Source organism: Fusarium vanettenii, assembly GCF_000151355.1.
Source record: "Fusarium vanettenii 77-13-4 chromosome 2 genomic scaffold NECHAsca_18_chr2_1_0, whole genome shotgun sequence".
Taxonomy (NCBI): Eukaryota; Fungi; Ascomycota; class Sordariomycetes; order Hypocreales; family Nectriaceae; genus Fusarium; species Fusarium vanettenii.
The window spans coordinates 357,271-373,853 of record NW_003315867.1 but is presented as its reverse complement, the minus strand read 5'-3'; the positions used below and the strand labels follow the sequence as shown (position 1 = coordinate 373,853).

Genomic DNA, 16,583 nt, shown 5'->3' with positions numbered 1-16,583 from the left:
ATCTGTGGCACTTGGTATACTTCTCTGTGCCCACGTGGTTGAGAAGAGTACCATAGAGGCCTTCTATCGGGCGGATGACAAGTTCGAGATGGGTGTCTACTGGGTCCAGTATAGGCAGAGGGTCAACGACCAAGTGTTTGAGCCGTTTGTTTTGAGCCCCAGCAAGACTTGCTCTATCATTTCACGGTCTCGTCGAAACAAGGAAAATGGTACCGTTCTGTCCTCTAAAACAGTCTTCGGCGTCCTGTTTGGCCTTTCCGGGACCATCTTACAGTTCGTGGGTCTTAGAGGCATGAATTCGATGGCATCGCTGGCGCAGCTAATCGCGATTGGCATCACGACTGCCACCCGATGCATCGCACGCCCCGGCTTCACGAGTTCCTTCATAAAGGCGAAACCTCGGATTGGCTTTGAGCTGGACTGGCTGGCCAAAAGGTTGACGGCGGTGGCCAGAAACACCACGGCAGACCCCCTGATCGCCCCATGGCTTATCACCATGAGTAGGGAAGCTCAGCATCAGGTTCTCGAGCCATTGACCGGAAGAATGAGACATCAGCTGCCAGTCTCGGAAGCGCAGAGTATATTAGTGACACGGCGAGGGCTGAGCAAACTCACACCGATCCCCGATAACTTACGCCAGAAGGCAGGAAACCTCGCGAGTGCCCTGAATGTGGCACTCAACACCCTGTTTCCCCAGGGGCCAAGACACGGAGGAGGCGAGGGGTTCCGGTGGTTTCTCAACGTGCGGATTCGCGGACAAGAGCAGAATCAGCGGGTGTGGATCGACCTGCCATTCAAGGAAGGCAGGTGGAGCCTTGAAGCCGATGATCTCGTCGCGGTTCTATCACTCTGGGCATCCGTGGACCCTGGCGAAGATGAGATGTCGGTAGAGCAGGCGTGGGAGCATGTCGACCCCACTGAAGACCGACGCGAACCCGGGATGGAACCCTACCTATCAGAGGCCTACAGAAACAAGGAACAGGTGATTCAAGACATGAACACTTGGGCCCCCCAAGACCATGAGACACTGGAGGCGATCAGGGGAATTTCAGAAGGATGGGGGAGGGCCAGCAGATCCGCCTCCTTCAGCGGGGAACACTGCGAAGACGTTTGCGCAACACATCTGCTATTCTCGTTCACGTGGTCTATGGCGATGACGCTCCAGGACAGCCTCTCGGGCAGGACAGAACCTAGACGGAACGCTGCGAGCAACCCCGACGAGCAGAGAAGCCCGCTTTGGAACAGTCAGCTGGCTCGGCTAGCCAAGGCTTTCGCCCAAGTCAGCGCCAGGTCGGAGCAAGCAATTATTCTGGAGTTGATATGGTCTTTGAGCGTGGCAGGCAAGCTGCCATTCCCTCAACCTTGGTTCGCCTCCATGTCGGCGACCATCATGGAAGGATGCAGATCAGGGGAGAGCAAGTATTTCTCCAAGGCTACCACAGAGGCTTTCTATCTGATTCAAACATACGCGAAGGGGGCTAGCGGCATTAGCGAACGTGCTGCCGCATGGCTGCTGGAACAGTTTCATAACATGAAGGATGCATCCGAGAGGGTTGGCCAGAGCTATGGACTAGAACCTGCCCAGCTGCGAGCCCGTTGCGAGCATCTCGTGGACGCATTGACATTAAACAACGCCACAGGAGATCGACTGGGGCCTGATTTTCTAGGCCACATGACAGAGCTGTACAGGCTCCAGGGTCGAGAGATGGACAAGATGTTCTGCAACACCACAAGTGAGAGGTTGCCGACACGTTTTGTCACACCTCTACACAGGAGAGCAATGATTCGAGGCATAACCACCGACGACGTGCCTCCTGAACAGCGTGCCATTGTCAATTTTCGGGACGTTACCAACAGGACGCCGCTGCATTGCGCGGCGGCGAGCGGAAATGCCGCCGTTGCCAAATATCTCCTCAATCAGCATGCCGACATAGGTCTTGCAGACTCTGGCGGGCTTACGGCCGCGCATCATGCCTGCTTGTCGGGATGTGGGGAAATTCTGGCGATGCTAATCGAAAAGCGTGCTGAGCTGAAAAGCCAAGCCAACAATGGGGCGTCTCCGATGCACCTGGCGGCTGGGGAGGGTCACCATGACGTCGTGGAGAATCTCTTGAAGAGGAAGACCCCACTAGGAAGCCCGTGCAAGCGCGACCCTGAAGAAGAGCTGACGAAAATCGCTCTCTTAAGACTGAGAGACTTTGATGGTTGCATGCCTGTGCACTGGGCTGCAGCCGGAGGACACACCCAGGTCTTGGAGCCGCTCAAGGAAAGCATTGACGCCCAGGGCTACCGTGGTTGGACGCCCTTGCACATAGCTGTGATGACTGGGAACGGGCGCCTCATTAGCGCCCTATACAGAATGTCTGCTAACGGAGAGATCAAGGACTATAGTGGTCGTACGCCTCTCGTCCTAGCATGCTCCGAGAGGAAATGGGAGGTTATCCAAGAGCTCGTTGACGCCGGCGCGAAGCTAGACGCAGTGGATCCGCAAGGGAGGACGGCACTCCATTACATGGCCGACGGAGATGCCATCACGAAACTAATCTCTATTCTTACCGAGAGCGTGGATAGCACGACTGCTAAAGACCTCGCCAACCTGCAAGATCAGAGCGGCCATACGCCTCTACACCTGGCCGCTGAGCATGGCAACTCGGCCGCTGTTGGCCAGCTCCTGGAGGCAGGCGCCGAAGCCAATGCCATCAACGACAGGGAGGAGACACCCCTGTTTCTAGGCCTCCGTGGGGCAAAGACCGAGGAGGAGGCCTACCGGATGGCCGAGGCTCTTGTTGGACATGGCGATCGGCTAGAATTTGAGTCTGCAGAGGGTGAGAGTCTCATCGACGTAGCCAGGCGCAGGAATTTTGCCGGCGTCGCAAGCTATCTCGAAGCCGAGAGGGAGCGGCGGGAGAAGGAGAACTCAACATGGACCTTCGACTCTTGGGGAGACGTACGAGACGTACGTTGTGTCTGTGGCGAAAGGCTCGCGGAATGGCAACTCCGACAAGTTGATGGGGAAGAGGCACCCGGTTGTCATCAATGTGGCTTAAAGCCCAAGGAATGGCAGATCCGACGTGATGATGGGAAAGAGAAATGTCTCGACTTTTGGCGAGACGTACGTTGTGTCTGTGGCGCAAGGCTCGCGGAATGGCAGGTCCGACAAGTTGATGGGGAAGAGGCAGCCGGTTGTCATCAATGTGGCTTAAAGCCCAAGGAATGGCAGCTCTGATAAGATGATGGGGAAGAGCAACGTCTCAACGATTCGGTACCCGGTTGTCAGGGCTGTGGCAGAAGTCTTATGGAATAGTAGGCCCCTTTCTACAGCCTGGGCCTACGAGTAGCTTTGTTCTGGTTTGTCGTCAATGCAGACGGAATGGATACCAAGATTGCATAATTACTTTCTACGGGGGCGCGGGGCATTAAGGGTCAAAGGAACTTGAGCTCTATTAGGAAACAATGCAAGAGGCAGACATGTATCAATGCGTGCAAAAGTTAAACTAAGTCAGGAAATCAGAATCGTAAAAATATCCCCTGGGCGGTTGACTGTAAAAAGGGCCCATCCGCTTTGGCAGCAGCCCATTTGGGTCCACACCCGCGATGACCTCTCCTTGCTCGTATCTAGCAAGCTGGTCCCGCCAGTCCGGGATACGGTGTTCTAGACCAAGGATATGCTTCATCAGTTGCTCCCAGAGAACGCCATCTTTGTTAGTCTTATACTGAATTCTGAAGATGGCTTCGAGGCATCTCTTATACTCGTCAGGGCCAGCTAGAGCCAGTTCGGTGATGCGGGCAATGACCTCGACCCAATTGCGGAGCAATGCGGGATCAAAGGTCACTTGCATATATTTGAAGGTACCACTGATTAGTTTCCATGGCCCGCCATTGTCAATATCGCGCAAGTAGAAGGCACAATTTAAACACCCTTGGCGTAGGACACACTCAAGCTCTCGCAGTGAGTGGGCTGACCAAATCATAGCTAACTTGCGGTGCATGAGCTCTAGATCTCTGTCGTTCCCTGTCGCTGGCTCCATAGCTGCCATCATGGGCACATGGGAGGCGTACTCAGAGCTGAAAAGATCGCCTTGGGGCCATGGGCCCTGGGCCGCCTTTGACATTTCGCTCACGAGGCCGACTTTCCGGGGCCATGAATATGGAGCCACCAGCTTGACGAGCAGCGATTTTTCCAGGAGCATGACTAGGGTAGCGATCTTTTTAGCGAATAGATTCGTCGCGTAGATTTTATTATCGCCTTCGACCGTGACGTTGACGTCGAGTGTCGTATAGCAAGACTTCCTCACAGCGATAACACCATTCCTGTGATGAAGCGCATCGATGATGGCCTCAAACTCGGGCAGCCCGGCTGCTACGTCGGCGGAGTCAAATGTTGGGAACCGGAGCTGGGCACGCCATAAGCTAACTCCCTCTGAGAGCTTGATTTTTAAGTCGTCATCGTCCTTCTTGAGCCAGCAAGTCTTGTGCTTATTACGGCCTCTATCATAGTGCATCAACCAAAATCCGTTGTGCAGGAGTTCGAGATCAAGACCGAAGATTGGCTTGAGAGGGCTATTGGATGATGACATGGCGGTTGGTGTAGAGAAATGTGAGGCGATGAGTGTTTGATAGATGTTGGATTGCTGGAGATGATATGCGTTCGGTGATATTGGAATAAAAATAAAGGTTTTCGAGTGCTGATGGTGATGTGATGTGTTGAGCGGATGGCCGAGCCCATATATATACTTACATGTTGCCTTCTGCACCTTACAAGCGGTCCGGCAAAATGCAGATGGTCCAAGCATCTACCACACCTGGTCAAGGAGTCAACATCAAGTTCATCATGTTGATCAATCCTCGCCCTTCGGGTTCCTTTCATCCCTTGAGTTTGATCAGTAGAGGGTGTGAGGAACAACGTTGACACAAGGGGACCCGGCGGCACTCGAGGGGACACGACAAGCCTCGCACAAACTGGAGTAAGTAGACTAAGAGAAATGGAAAAAAAAAGGGCTTCCAGGACAAAGAATAGACATCGTTTCAAGACATTTCAGGCTTCAAAGGGTCTGGCGCTGCATAAAGAAAGGCAGCTAGCTTGATACTATTGATCTGGGTAGTGTGCCAACCTGGCTGTAAAAGGGGGTTGGCGCTAAGCTCACAATGAATCGAAAGGGTGTACTCACTGATGTTTCTTGCCACCATGGCATTATCGGTGGTACATTCAAGATGAGACATCACTGCTTACAGCCATGAACAAGGAGGTTGAAGTTGAGATGAATCGGATTAGATTAGAGAGACCTGAGTGGCCAGGCTGGCGCTTCCAAGGATGAGACGACGATAGTAATTACGATGCTTTACAGTATTCGGTTTTAATGCTGTCATGTGTTATCATCGTGTTCTTTGCTATTGTGCCCAACGGAGATGCCATTGATACCAGCAACATGACGACAGTAATTGGCTCCCGCCCCAGGTACGCAAATTAGGGAATGTGGTTTTTGTTCTGGCCTGAGATTGGGGCACTGTTTAGATATTCAGATCACGGGTGGCAGCATCACCATTAGCAAAAGCTGTGTGGCCAAAGGGTAAAGAGTAAAGGAACTACTCCAACAAAGACAAAATCGATACATCACAGCATCATATCACAATGCCAGCATAGCAGCGTGGGCATCTATTCAGAAACAAGCTAGCTGAGTAGGTGTACTTAAAAAGACCAAAACTTACAAGGTTTAGATGGCTGGCAACTGAAAGAGCGCGGCTAGGACGCTTTTAATACGGCAGAAATAACATCTTTCGCTGCCGCCTTGCTTTGACAACCTGGAGCTTCGGTGACAAAATCTTTGCTGGGCATCTGTTTCCTTTGACATCTGTATTTGATAGGCAGTCGGCATGAGGAACAGGACAGATGGATGCAGAGGGACTTGGCGCTTGGTGCCACACCTTGATGAACATGGCAACCTTCGGAAAAGGAGAAGCCTGCTAAGTAAACTATAAGCCCACTTGGGGAAAAGGAACGGAGGGCATCTTGGGTTCCAAAGAGCCTTGGTGCCGCACAAAGCAAGAACAGTCCCTCGAGTCGTTTCCTCCCATGTATATAAAAGAGCGCCATGCAAAACATTTGATGTACCTATTATTAGGTAGATTTATGATAAGGTCCGTCCACACAAGGACTTCAATCATTCCTGTCTCTCTTTGAGACATGATTGTACGCATGACCCCCGCTGGCGGCGAAGCTTCGTCCGGGTTCCCCGCCGCCATAGACAGCATGGCTTATTCTCAACCCCTCCACAATAGCCTCAACCATCGATGTGACAGATGCCAATATCCGTGCTGAATCACATGTAACAAGCTTTGAACCAGGCGCCTTTGCCTCGACCGCCAAGACTTCGAACTTGTCAAAGCTACGCCCAGAAACAGACAAAGGCGCGTTGTTGGTACCCTGACCACACTTTTCTGATGCTAATAATATCTAATGTGATAATTCTAGACCCAAATATTCTTTGTACGCTCGAAGTGGTACCAAGTGTGTAGTAAGCTCGGGCAATGCAAAGGTCCCGAGAGCCCAAGACGCTTGGCTGTGTTCTCTTGCACAGAGATGCGACTAATCGTCGGTATTGTAGGCTCATTGATGATTTAGAGCAGAGGGAGAAATCTCTTGCTCTCCAGTAGCGCAACCTAGAATCGGATCCTGTGGACACTGTGTAAATGCTCAGCCCCGAAGAAAGTAAGGTCGATGTCTTGCTCTTTGCCAGTTGCACGAGAGGGGCCAGGTCCTGGGTTGGTGACACTAAAGCCACCGCCCTTTCAACATGCCTTTGCAGCTTCGTCGCACGCCTCTTTGCAGACGCAAACTCAAAGAAAGATTACTTGAATCTGATTCGAACATTGGCAGACGTTCCCGGGGTTGCGACAGCCTCGATCGCTCCAGGTTCTTTACCCTCTGCTGTGGAAGCACGGTGGCCCTTTGACAAGTAGCAAGTAAACGTGGCACGCTAGACAGAGACACGGTTTACTAAGTTATGATCTTGACACAGCTTGAGCTGGCCACATATTCAGAACCCATTCCTGCTTTGTCGAGAGGTCTGGGCACTGTATCACCGTCTTTTCACTATCCCCACGGAAACACGCGATGCCATTGACTCGAAACTGTTTAGGGCATTCATGTTTGTGCTATTGAATTGGTATAGAATCGGTCTTCATCGCCAGCATCCCGAAGGATACTGCCATGCGGAGTTGCAGCCTCTGGGACCAGAGCTCTTGACGAGAGGCGTAGACTCTGCAAGATTTGCTTCTCGTGTACAGGTTTTTGTCATCTGATACGCAAGCCATGATACCACATTATAGACTATAGAGCTTAGAAATCCTCATATTTACCTAGGAACCTCCATCTGGGACGTTGTTTCGCTTTGTGAACGTCTTTGCATTGAGCTTAGGTTCCATGCCGATGAATGAGCCATCTCTTGGAATGACAATAAAGCAAAACACCAAGTCATAGACAAACACCTTTCACCTGGCCTAGCGATGTAGAATCGGCGCCCCCGGTATCCAATCCTTCTGCCGCTGACAAACCATGATGTCTGCCGACGCTGTATCGTCCTCGTGCCGTGCGCCTACGGTGCCATATAAGGTGAAGCCGCAGATCTCGAGCACTTTGAGCAGAGACAGGAGCTTAAGGCTCGTCGCCACCGTGTCTTGGCCCGAGGGAGTCCACGGATGGCCCCAGAACTTGATCTTGACGCGGTCCGCCGTCGCTTCGTGTCTCTGGATCTCGACGCTGAAGGCTTGGAGAAGCCGGGTGACAAGTTCTGGCGGCGGGGAGCCGATTATCTTGAGCTTGTCATTACTATCGAATGAAACGGCTATCCAGTCGCAGGGCGAAGGTGCAGGTTCTTGTTTTCGAAATACCAGGCTGTCTATGTACTTGTAAGCCCTGATACTTTAAACCTGATCACAGTGCAAACCTCTGCTTGATGAGTTCTTGGTAATGTCAAAGGCGGACTGGAGTATCCAGCCAATGTCGTGCAAACATTCAATAATACGTAGCAGAAGCCGTCGAGCATCGTCATCTCCGTTGGATTTGTAGCTCCAAGGAGTTCCATGGAGCTTCATTTCTCGCGACTCACCAAAGGGCCGGACCCTGTCGATGCCCCTTGACCAGGTGGTCCTCACCACCTGGTGCACGGCCGAGATGTCGGTCTCTTCAAAGTTGATGAGCCTGATACGATCAGACGGACGGATCTCGATACATGCGAACTGGGTTTTGAAAGCTGCGGCGTCATTCTCAACGGATTCTTGAAAGGATGGCGGTGGTGCCTCATTGGGCGCTGACGGGCCAGCCTCGGATTCGGAGTCGAGGGAGGGTCTGATATCAAGGGCTTTGGATTTCTCAGACATTGCGGAATACAGATCAAATGTTTTATCTCATTCTCTGGATGTTGAGGATGATCAGAATCTGAGATCTATATTGAACTCAGGACGTGCTGATGACAGCTTTAACAGACATCGTGGCAAAGCAGATGGGGCTGTGTTGGGGCGAAGCACACGTGAGCCAACGATTGAAGAGACGTGATGTTTTAAATAAAGCTGTCTGATTGAGCGAATTAATTCCCTGCGAACTATTGGATCATCACTAGAGAATTGAAATGCCCGTGTAGACCTAAAGAAGTCATGTAGGAATCTGTTGAATCCCGGCCCTTGATGGGACAACTGAGCCAGAAGACGGCATTTAGGTATCCATATGTGCCTACCGAGTTGTACTGTGTCCTACAAAGCCCAATTTCCTTTTACCCCTAATCCCTTGCACCTTTAGAGTAGATATTTAACCTTAATGCCCGTTCCCTCATCGGCGTACTCTACGTGAACCATTAACGCTCAAGATCCCGAGCAAGAAATATGATCTCCCCATCCTTGCATTCATGGCATAGATCAATGATCTTACTAGCCCTCATCTACAGAGGGGGCCACACTCTAGTTTACTCACACCTCCTGCCCTGACTCCGGCCCCGGCTCCTTCCTCTGAGCTTCAATATAGCTTGCAACACTGGCAAAGCCCCTGCTACGAGCGACGTCGATCACACTTCGGCCCGAGATCGATTCGAGGTTGAGGCAAGTGGTACCTCTGATCAGAGCCTTGGCCATCCGGGAGGCATCTTCCTCTGTCTTTGCCCCATGGAGGTCATAGAACGGGGGCATCCTCCTCAGATCAATAGAATTGAGTTAGCTGTTTTTCTTTATGCAGTGCTAAGCCCTTTGAAGCTTAAAGTATCTTAGAATGATGTCTATTCTTTGTCCTGGATATGCTATTTTTAATCTCTCCTACTGTACTAGTCTCCTTGCATCAACCTTGTTCCTCACACCCTCCACTGATCAAAGTGAAACCATGAAAGGAACTAATGGATCAGAAGCTGAACGGTCTTTGATGAACTTGATGTTGACTCTTTGAGTAAGTATGGTAGGTGCTTAGACTATTGCACTCTTTGGTAGCGTGCGGTCCCGATAAGTAGCACAGTGGAGTAGAAAGAAACATGTATATATATAAGGGTCCAGCCATCTCCTCAACACATCATCATCGGCACTCGAAAACCTATTTTGACTATCATCAAACGCATCTTGAACACCTCAACAATCTAGCACCTATCCAACACTTATCACCTTGCCTTTCTTTACACCAACAGCCATGTCATCATCTCGTAGCCTTTTCAGGCCTCGCATTTCTGCTACCATGGAGTTCCTGCAAAAGGTGCCAGACTCCTTCTACTATGTGTGCCGCCACGGCAACACGCGGTATGGCAGCGTCAGGGTGAGACATAAATGTTGCATTGACTCCTTGTATGGCTTCTCACACGTCGAACTTGACCTGGAGGACTTTGATTTGGACGATGTGGCGGCTGGGCTTTCCTATTCCGAGGCCATCTTCGATGCGCTTCCCTACACAAAAGGGGATATCACTGCTGGAAGCTTTGACCGCGTAATCCTTAGAGCCAACCTTGGAGACTATATCCCAAGCAGCGCAGCGCATTTACTCGCTAAGAAGATGGCCACTCTGGTTGTGGCCCTAGAGGAATCTCTGATCCTTAAGCTGGTGGCCCCAAATAGCGAATACCGTGATTTCAACCTGGTTACCAAGACCTCGAACGCGGCCCTACACCTAGAGACCCAAGACGACGCCGAGAGCCCCGACTACGAATCCCATGTGCCTCCGGTGACAGCCATGGAGTCAGCAGCCTGGAACAATAGAGGCCGAGAGCGCATGTACCGCATCATTCGTCGGATATGGTTAACCCCTTCGCTTCAGGAGCTTCTGATTATCCTGAGCGCGTGGAACTACTCAAGTTGTGGCTTCTACTTGGCGTTTGGGGACTCCCAAGGTTATTGGGATCCCGAAGACGCACCCACTGCAATTAGACATCGGAAGAATCGCGAAGATCAAAGCTTGCCTCCCTCTGGTATCGATGCACGTGGATACTCGAATCCAGGGTGTTACGATGCTTTATTTGGCTTCACATATCTCCAAGCAACATTTGAACATACGCTATTCCGTAATTGGGTCGAGGTTTTCGCCCGGATTATTGAGTTAGCTATGGCTAGTCCTGATGAGTATAGGGAATGCCTCGAAGCCATTTTTAGAATCCAATATAGTACTGATCAAGGCAGCGTAGCTTGGGAGCAGCTAATGGAGCACGTTCTTAAGCTAGGGCACTGCATTCAGGATTGGCGGGACCAGCTTGCTAGGTATAAGCAAGGGGAGATAATCGCTGGCCTATCCAAAGATGGGCTGCTACCGAAGCTTGGGTAACGTAATTGTATTGGAGGAGAGTAGTGGCAGTCCGCTATGGAGAGAGAGATTACACGGCGATCACAAGTTTGACGAAGATTAGCTATAGTATTATATACATGTTCTCCAAATGTAGTCAGACATGTCTTCCTTTACACTAAATGCCACGCACCTCTATAGTAATTAGCCAGTCTCAATGTCAATTCCGCCGCGTGTGCCCTACATAAATAGTAAACGGCCGAGACTCAAGTCAGAAATAAGAACTCGGCGTCCTTACATCCACGGCACAGGCCGATGATCTAATCAACCTTCTCCATCCCAGAGATTCGCGCTCCAGTTCACCCACGTCTCCTGCTCCCATCCCATCTAAGCTTCGAGATAACTGGCGACACTGTCAAGTCACCTGTTCCCTCAGGCGACTCTGATCCGAGGCATCTGGCCAGAGCCTTGGTCATCCAGAAGGCGTCCTACTCTGCATTTAGTCCGTAGAGTCCACATCGACACTCGCCCCTGTCTCAGTTAGTTTGTGGGCCATGGCCAGATCCTCATTCATGCGAGCCAGATCCACAGGCGTCCGGCCATCCTTGTCCTTCGTTTGAACGAGACGCGAAATGGCTATGGGATCTAGACCCTTGGTGAGAGTCGAGAACAGGGCTGGGTCGGCCTCGGCTCAGTGCTGTCTTCAAAAGCATGTACGACGAGCCAAACCACTTCTGGCATGATCATGATACACACAGTCATGGAAGCAGGCGCAATGACTTCATACCGAACAACTTCTGTACCCAATGCCGTCCTTGGCGAAACAAGTTTGGTGAATTCATCATCCCCTGGCAGTTTTACCAGCGTGAACGCCCCGGCTTTTACTTGGCCGATGTGGTGGCTGGGCCGCCTGGGGTCGACAAGCTTCTCTGCGGGTGGCCGAAAATCGCTGATCCAAATCGCCCCCTCATCGGCTTCGAAGTCAGCGTCAAAAGCGGTATTGGAAGCGGCGCGGCGAATCTGCTAGCCAAAAAAATGGCCACGCTGGTCATGGTTCTAGAGCCCCTGCTCCTCAAGCTAGTGGCACCAGGTCGCTGGCCCTGGGTGACTAGGGAGTTGACGGAGTATACTTATTTCCCATGGTTTCCAGACTGCTCCGTGAAATATGGATACGACTCTCATGTGCCTCCGATGGTAGCCACGAAACCAGAAGTGGCCAACGGCGGAGAGCCGGAGTACATGGACACCATGTTGAAAATGACCTGGGGAGCCCCTTCGCTCTGTGAGCTTGATTCTCGCCTCCTAACATCGCCTCAGTTGTATTATGGCTTCTCCTTAAGCCTGTCCAAAGAACATTGGATGTATAAAGATCCTCGCCCCTGCCAATCCCGGGAGTACGTATTCGAGGACGATTATCGTCAATATTCTTTCCACGAGAGCAGACGCCAACAGAATCTCGAAGAAGGCTGGTCCTCGTTTTGCTTCAAACATCTGCAAACAACATCTGACGACGTATTACTTCGCAATTGGGTTGAGGTCATTATCCAGATCGTCGAGCTCGCTATGGCTAGCCCTGATGAGTACAAGAGATGCCTCGAGGTCATCTTTAGGATCCAACATGATGATAATCACGATGGTACAGCCTGGGAGCTATTGATGAGGCAGGTGCTTAAATTAGAGCACCGCATTCTATATTGGACACGTCAAATGGATAAGTATGGGCGAGAGTAATGGGAAACGAGAAAGAAGTTCGTCGAGAAAGTATCCGAAGCTAGGTTGCCCAGTGCCGCTTAGGGCTCCGTGGTAGGAGGGGGAGAAGAAACATAAGTCGCCGTATTTGTCACAACGGTGGCGGCAACATGGGATTATTTGTTGCATATCTAGGCGAAATATCCATCTAGTGCCAAACTTGGAAATGATCCAGTGCTTTCGTTAATTTGTATCAACATCAGGTTAGACTTTGAGTACTATTTCCAACTGGCATGAGAAATGCGGTCTCATAGGCATGAGAGTCGGTCTAGTTGCGGAAGCATAGATGCTTCCGCTGGATACACAGACAAGAGAGCATACCATGGGCCTTCGAAACGTCTTGGACTCTTGCCAGTTGGAGATACGAGTATTTAGTTAGGCTATACAGCCGCCGCTGGAATTGTTCCAGAGCAAGCCAAGATCGGCTTCAAATAGAGATGAACTTTGAAGATGGAGGGGTCAGGTATGGTCTTAAACTAACCCCAGGGTAGCAGTTTGCAGCTTGCGTTGTTCTTCCTTTAAGACGCTTGAGGGGCTCAAAGGCAATACGATTCGAGCATTTTGGGTCCCTAGCTACTTTCTGCAGATTACAGATCGTGTCTGCAGACCCGATCCCGAGGCTCTTGTGGGTAAAAATGTCTTCCACAAGTTTGCTCCAAGTTTGCGTCTAGCGCTGCGATGCTTGACTGGCAAAACAACCGCCTTCAGGTATTGGGCGCCGTTTCATTTAACAACTACTAGCGGTGCATTTATTCATTCAAATCTGGCAGCCCAAGTGCGCATTTTGTCGACTTTATTTGGCGAAACAGGGGTTTATTTCCAAACTTTCGTCATCTTTCCTCTTTAGCAGGACACTCAGGGGTCGCCCAATATGATGAGCTATAGGACTCGGAACAGGTCCACTGCGTGAAATAATGAAATTACTAACCATCCCTCTCTTAAAGAGATAGAGTTTTCAGAGAGGCAAGTTGTCATTCGCGCTAGATATCCCAAGTCTCACCGAGTCCTCACACCTCGACGTCATAGCCTTATCCATCCGGGACCCGCTCCGTCGCTTCCGCCGTCTTGTTCCCCTGGTCTGAAAAGTTTTGGCTCCGAGATGCGACCGCATCGGTGAGGTCTCCACTTGAGCCTCAAGTCTGGTTGGTAACGGCCTGGATCTGAGTCAAGCTTCAGGTTGAGGCGAGCTGGTGAGTTGAGGATGTGGCACTGGCTCTGAGTCAATGTATCCAAGTTATACAAAGAGTAATGTAAGGAAAGTAAAACTCCATTGCATGACACAAAACTCCCAATGACGTACCCCAGCCCATCCCACTGCTCTCGGCGGCTTCATGGTGGCATAGTGGACCGCATCTCTCAGCTCCACCACAACAGCCAAGCCGGTCCGACAACACAGCACGCGCCGATAAGAGATGAAGATCCTGGTGGACAGTAATTCCATCGAATTTATTATGGCTGATAAACAAAATCAACTTTCTTCTTCTTTACATCATATCACCTTGGACTCCACTCACCCCTTCACAGCCAACTCACCATGTCAAACTACCTCCCTTCATTCTCAGCGCCGTCCTCAAGGCCAGGATCCCCCCTAGGCTCTCCCTCAGCTTCAAGACCGACCAGCTTCTTTGCAAACTCGAGGGCAAACTCAACATACGGACCCTCAAGACGAAACTCGACCGCCGTCCCCTCAAGGAGGAACTCGACAGCTGTCCCGTCCAAGGCCAACAGTGCATGGAGCAAAGAACACTCTGACCCCGAGACAACCGAATCGGACGGGAAGACCGAGAAACCCCGATCCCGAGCCGGTCGTATTGTGGGTGGCAAATATGTCGACAGCAATAACGAGGACATTGATGCAGACTGCGGTCCCATCACCGTTGTCGACATTGACATGCCTCTCACGTTGACTGAGATTCTTCAAGAGAATGGGAAGGAATACATTGTTCTAGGATTTGCCACGGGTGATAAGGAGAACCCGTTCAACTGGAACCCGTGGTATAAACGCTCCATCTCGACCATCCTCAACCTCATGACGCTCTTCATCGGCCTCGCAACCACGGCCTACAGCTCTGGCATAGGAAGCATGGTTTCTGAACTCAACGCCTCCAACATCCAGGGCCAACTCGGCCTCTTCACTTTCAACATCAGCTGCGCGGTGGCACCCATGGTGCTCGCCCCCTTTTGTGAGCTAGTGGGTCGCAAAGTCGTCTACGCGGGATCATTTCTCTGTTTCTCACTCTTGTTCATCGGATTGGCTCTCGCCAAGAATATCGAGACAATCATCGGACTTCGACTCCTACTTGGCCTTTTCGGCTGTGTGGGCACAATCCTGGTTGGCGGGACATTTGACGACATGTATGAGCCTCACCATCGCAGTCGCCCTATGGCCATGTTTAGTTACGTCGCCATCTTTGGGACAGTTGCTGCCCCGATATACGCCGGCTTCATTGACCAGGCTATCGGATGGCGCTGGATCGAAGGGATCCAAGGCCTGGCAAACATCCCCCTGCTCGTTGCCATCTTCTTCTTCTTCCCCGAGACCCGTGGCGGAGTTGCACTCCATAAACGAGCCAAGGCACTGCGAAAGGCTACCGGCGATGAGCGATATGTGTCTGCGGGCGATATCCTGACACCGAGTCTCCAGTCTATGCTTAAAGCAAGCTCAGTCAAGGCTATCCACATGTTGGTGACGGAGCCCGTGGTGTTTGCCTTTGGTCTCTGGATCGCTTTTTGCTGGGCTGTCGTTTTTCTCTTCCTCTCAGTGATCCCAATCACATTCACTGAGAAGCATGGCTGGTCTGAGGGCGTAAGCGGTCTTCCGTACATATCCCTCTGCGTTGGCACCACACTTGGCTGGCTGGCGCATCATCTACAAATGCAAAAGTTTGATCGTCTCGTCGAAGACCCCAACGTCAAAGTCACACCTGAAGCACGACTTTACGGTGCAATGTACGGCGCCGTGTTCCTCCCCATCGGCCTCTTCATCTACAGCTTTACGCAGTACGCGTTCCTATCGTGGGTTGGTCCAGTCATCGGGCTTGCGCCGATTGCGTTTGGCATCTACTTTGTCTTTGAGAGCACGTATAGTTACACGGCTGACTGCTACGGCGAGAGTGCTTCATCCGCGATTGCTGGTCAGGGTCTGATGAGGAATACTTTGGGAGCTGTTACGCCGTTGTTTGCAAGTGCGTTCTTTCACAATGTTGGGAGCCAGTACGCTGGGTTGATTCTGGCCTTGTTTGGTACTGGGCTGAGTTTGATCCCATTTGTCATGTTCAAGTATGGGCATAAGCTCCGAGCCCGAAGCAAGTTGGCAATGGAGATGTGATGGCATGTGATAGCATAGAGGGAGCTCATAGAAAGGCTTTTATGAAGAAATAGACTGTCCAGGATTGAATCAATAAGCTAAGTGAGATGTGCTGTCAAAACGTACAAGCCACCTGAGCAGGCTAATTTTGCAGTGTATGATAACCCGATGAAAGCTACACAGAGCCGATGGAGGATTGCGGTGACAACAACTAATCCCTGGGTGTCGAGAATGAATTGGCTTTAGTGATATGCAAACACTGATAAGAGTTATTGCCAAGTTACAAATCCCATCATGAGTTATCTAGCAGCTCATACCTAGATTAAGACTCTAATCACCTTGTGGTTACAGAGAATTGTGAAGGGCGCATGTGATAACGTTTGAGTTGTAAAGAGTCCTACTAGACTTTGCACCTTGGGAACATAGATAGAGGATAGGGAATAATAGAAGATCCAAGTCCACACCTAATATTATATCTAATATTAGTCTTGTATGTATATCCTAGTTCTGGAACCGCTACCCATAGCCACCACTCCCCGCTTCGAGATGCAATAACATGGATCGGTCAAAAGTGGAAATTGATTTTCGTATTCTCTTATTTTTCGTCGCTTGCCTCGAGTCTTGTTTAAAGCGGATATGTGTTCTTTTCCCTCTTTAAACCCTCGTGAGACTTGGTGTCAAGTCACAGAGTCACTCTCATAGCGAGTGCTTCATCGAAAGGGGTCAACATGCATTGATGAGTCGCATCTTTGCATCTCTCTGTTGGCTGTATGGCTGCAGGTGCATAATATA

General features: G+C 50.8%; 6 protein-coding genes across 6 annotated transcripts; 4 read left to right on the top strand and 2 right to left on the bottom strand.

Annotated features, from left to right (window-relative positions):
• Positions 1-1,828: 1,828 nt before the first annotated feature.
• NECHADRAFT_8561 (uncharacterized protein) lies at positions 1,829-2,674 on the top strand (the record flags this gene model as incomplete). Its single annotated transcript, XM_003046285.1, has 2 exons — positions 1,829-1,934; positions 2,376-2,674. Coding segments are annotated over 2 exons (405 nt in total), but the record flags the coding sequence as incomplete, so codon positions are not given.
• Positions 2,675-3,494: 820 nt separating this feature from the next.
• NECHADRAFT_75940 (uncharacterized protein) lies at positions 3,495-4,577 on the bottom strand (the record flags this gene model as incomplete). The annotated part of the gene is made up of 1 exon (XM_003045713.1): positions 3,495-4,577. The coding sequence occupies one exon, from the start codon at positions 4,575-4,577 to the stop codon at positions 3,495-3,497; it is 1,083 nt and encodes a 360-aa protein (XP_003045759.1).
• Positions 4,578-7,497: 2,920 nt separating this feature from the next.
• Positions 7,498-8,376, bottom strand: NECHADRAFT_32593 (uncharacterized protein; the record flags this gene model as incomplete). The annotated part of the gene is made up of 2 exons (XM_003045712.1): positions 7,498-7,895; positions 8,022-8,376. 2 exons carry the CDS (start codon positions 8,374-8,376, stop codon positions 7,498-7,500), a joined length of 753 nt encoding a protein of 250 aa, XP_003045758.1.
• Positions 8,377-9,658: 1,282 nt separating this feature from the next.
• NECHADRAFT_75938 (uncharacterized protein) lies at positions 9,659-10,777 on the top strand (the record flags this gene model as incomplete). Its single annotated transcript, XM_003046284.1, has 1 exon — positions 9,659-10,777. One exon carries the CDS (start codon positions 9,659-9,661, stop codon positions 10,775-10,777), a length of 1,119 nt encoding a protein of 372 aa, XP_003046330.1.
• Positions 10,778-11,446: 669 nt separating this feature from the next.
• NECHADRAFT_75937 (uncharacterized protein) lies at positions 11,447-12,466 on the top strand (the record flags this gene model as incomplete). The annotated part of the gene is made up of 1 exon (XM_003046283.1): positions 11,447-12,466. The coding sequence occupies one exon, from the start codon at positions 11,447-11,449 to the stop codon at positions 12,464-12,466; it is 1,020 nt and encodes a 339-aa protein (XP_003046329.1).
• A 1,552-nt stretch (positions 12,467-14,018) lies between these two features.
• On the top strand, positions 14,019-15,812 carry NECHADRAFT_33693 (uncharacterized protein; the record flags this gene model as incomplete). The annotated part of the gene is made up of 1 exon (XM_003046282.1): positions 14,019-15,812. One exon carries the CDS (start codon positions 14,019-14,021, stop codon positions 15,810-15,812), a length of 1,794 nt encoding a protein of 597 aa, XP_003046328.1.
• Between the last annotated feature and the right edge of the window lie 771 nt (positions 15,813-16,583).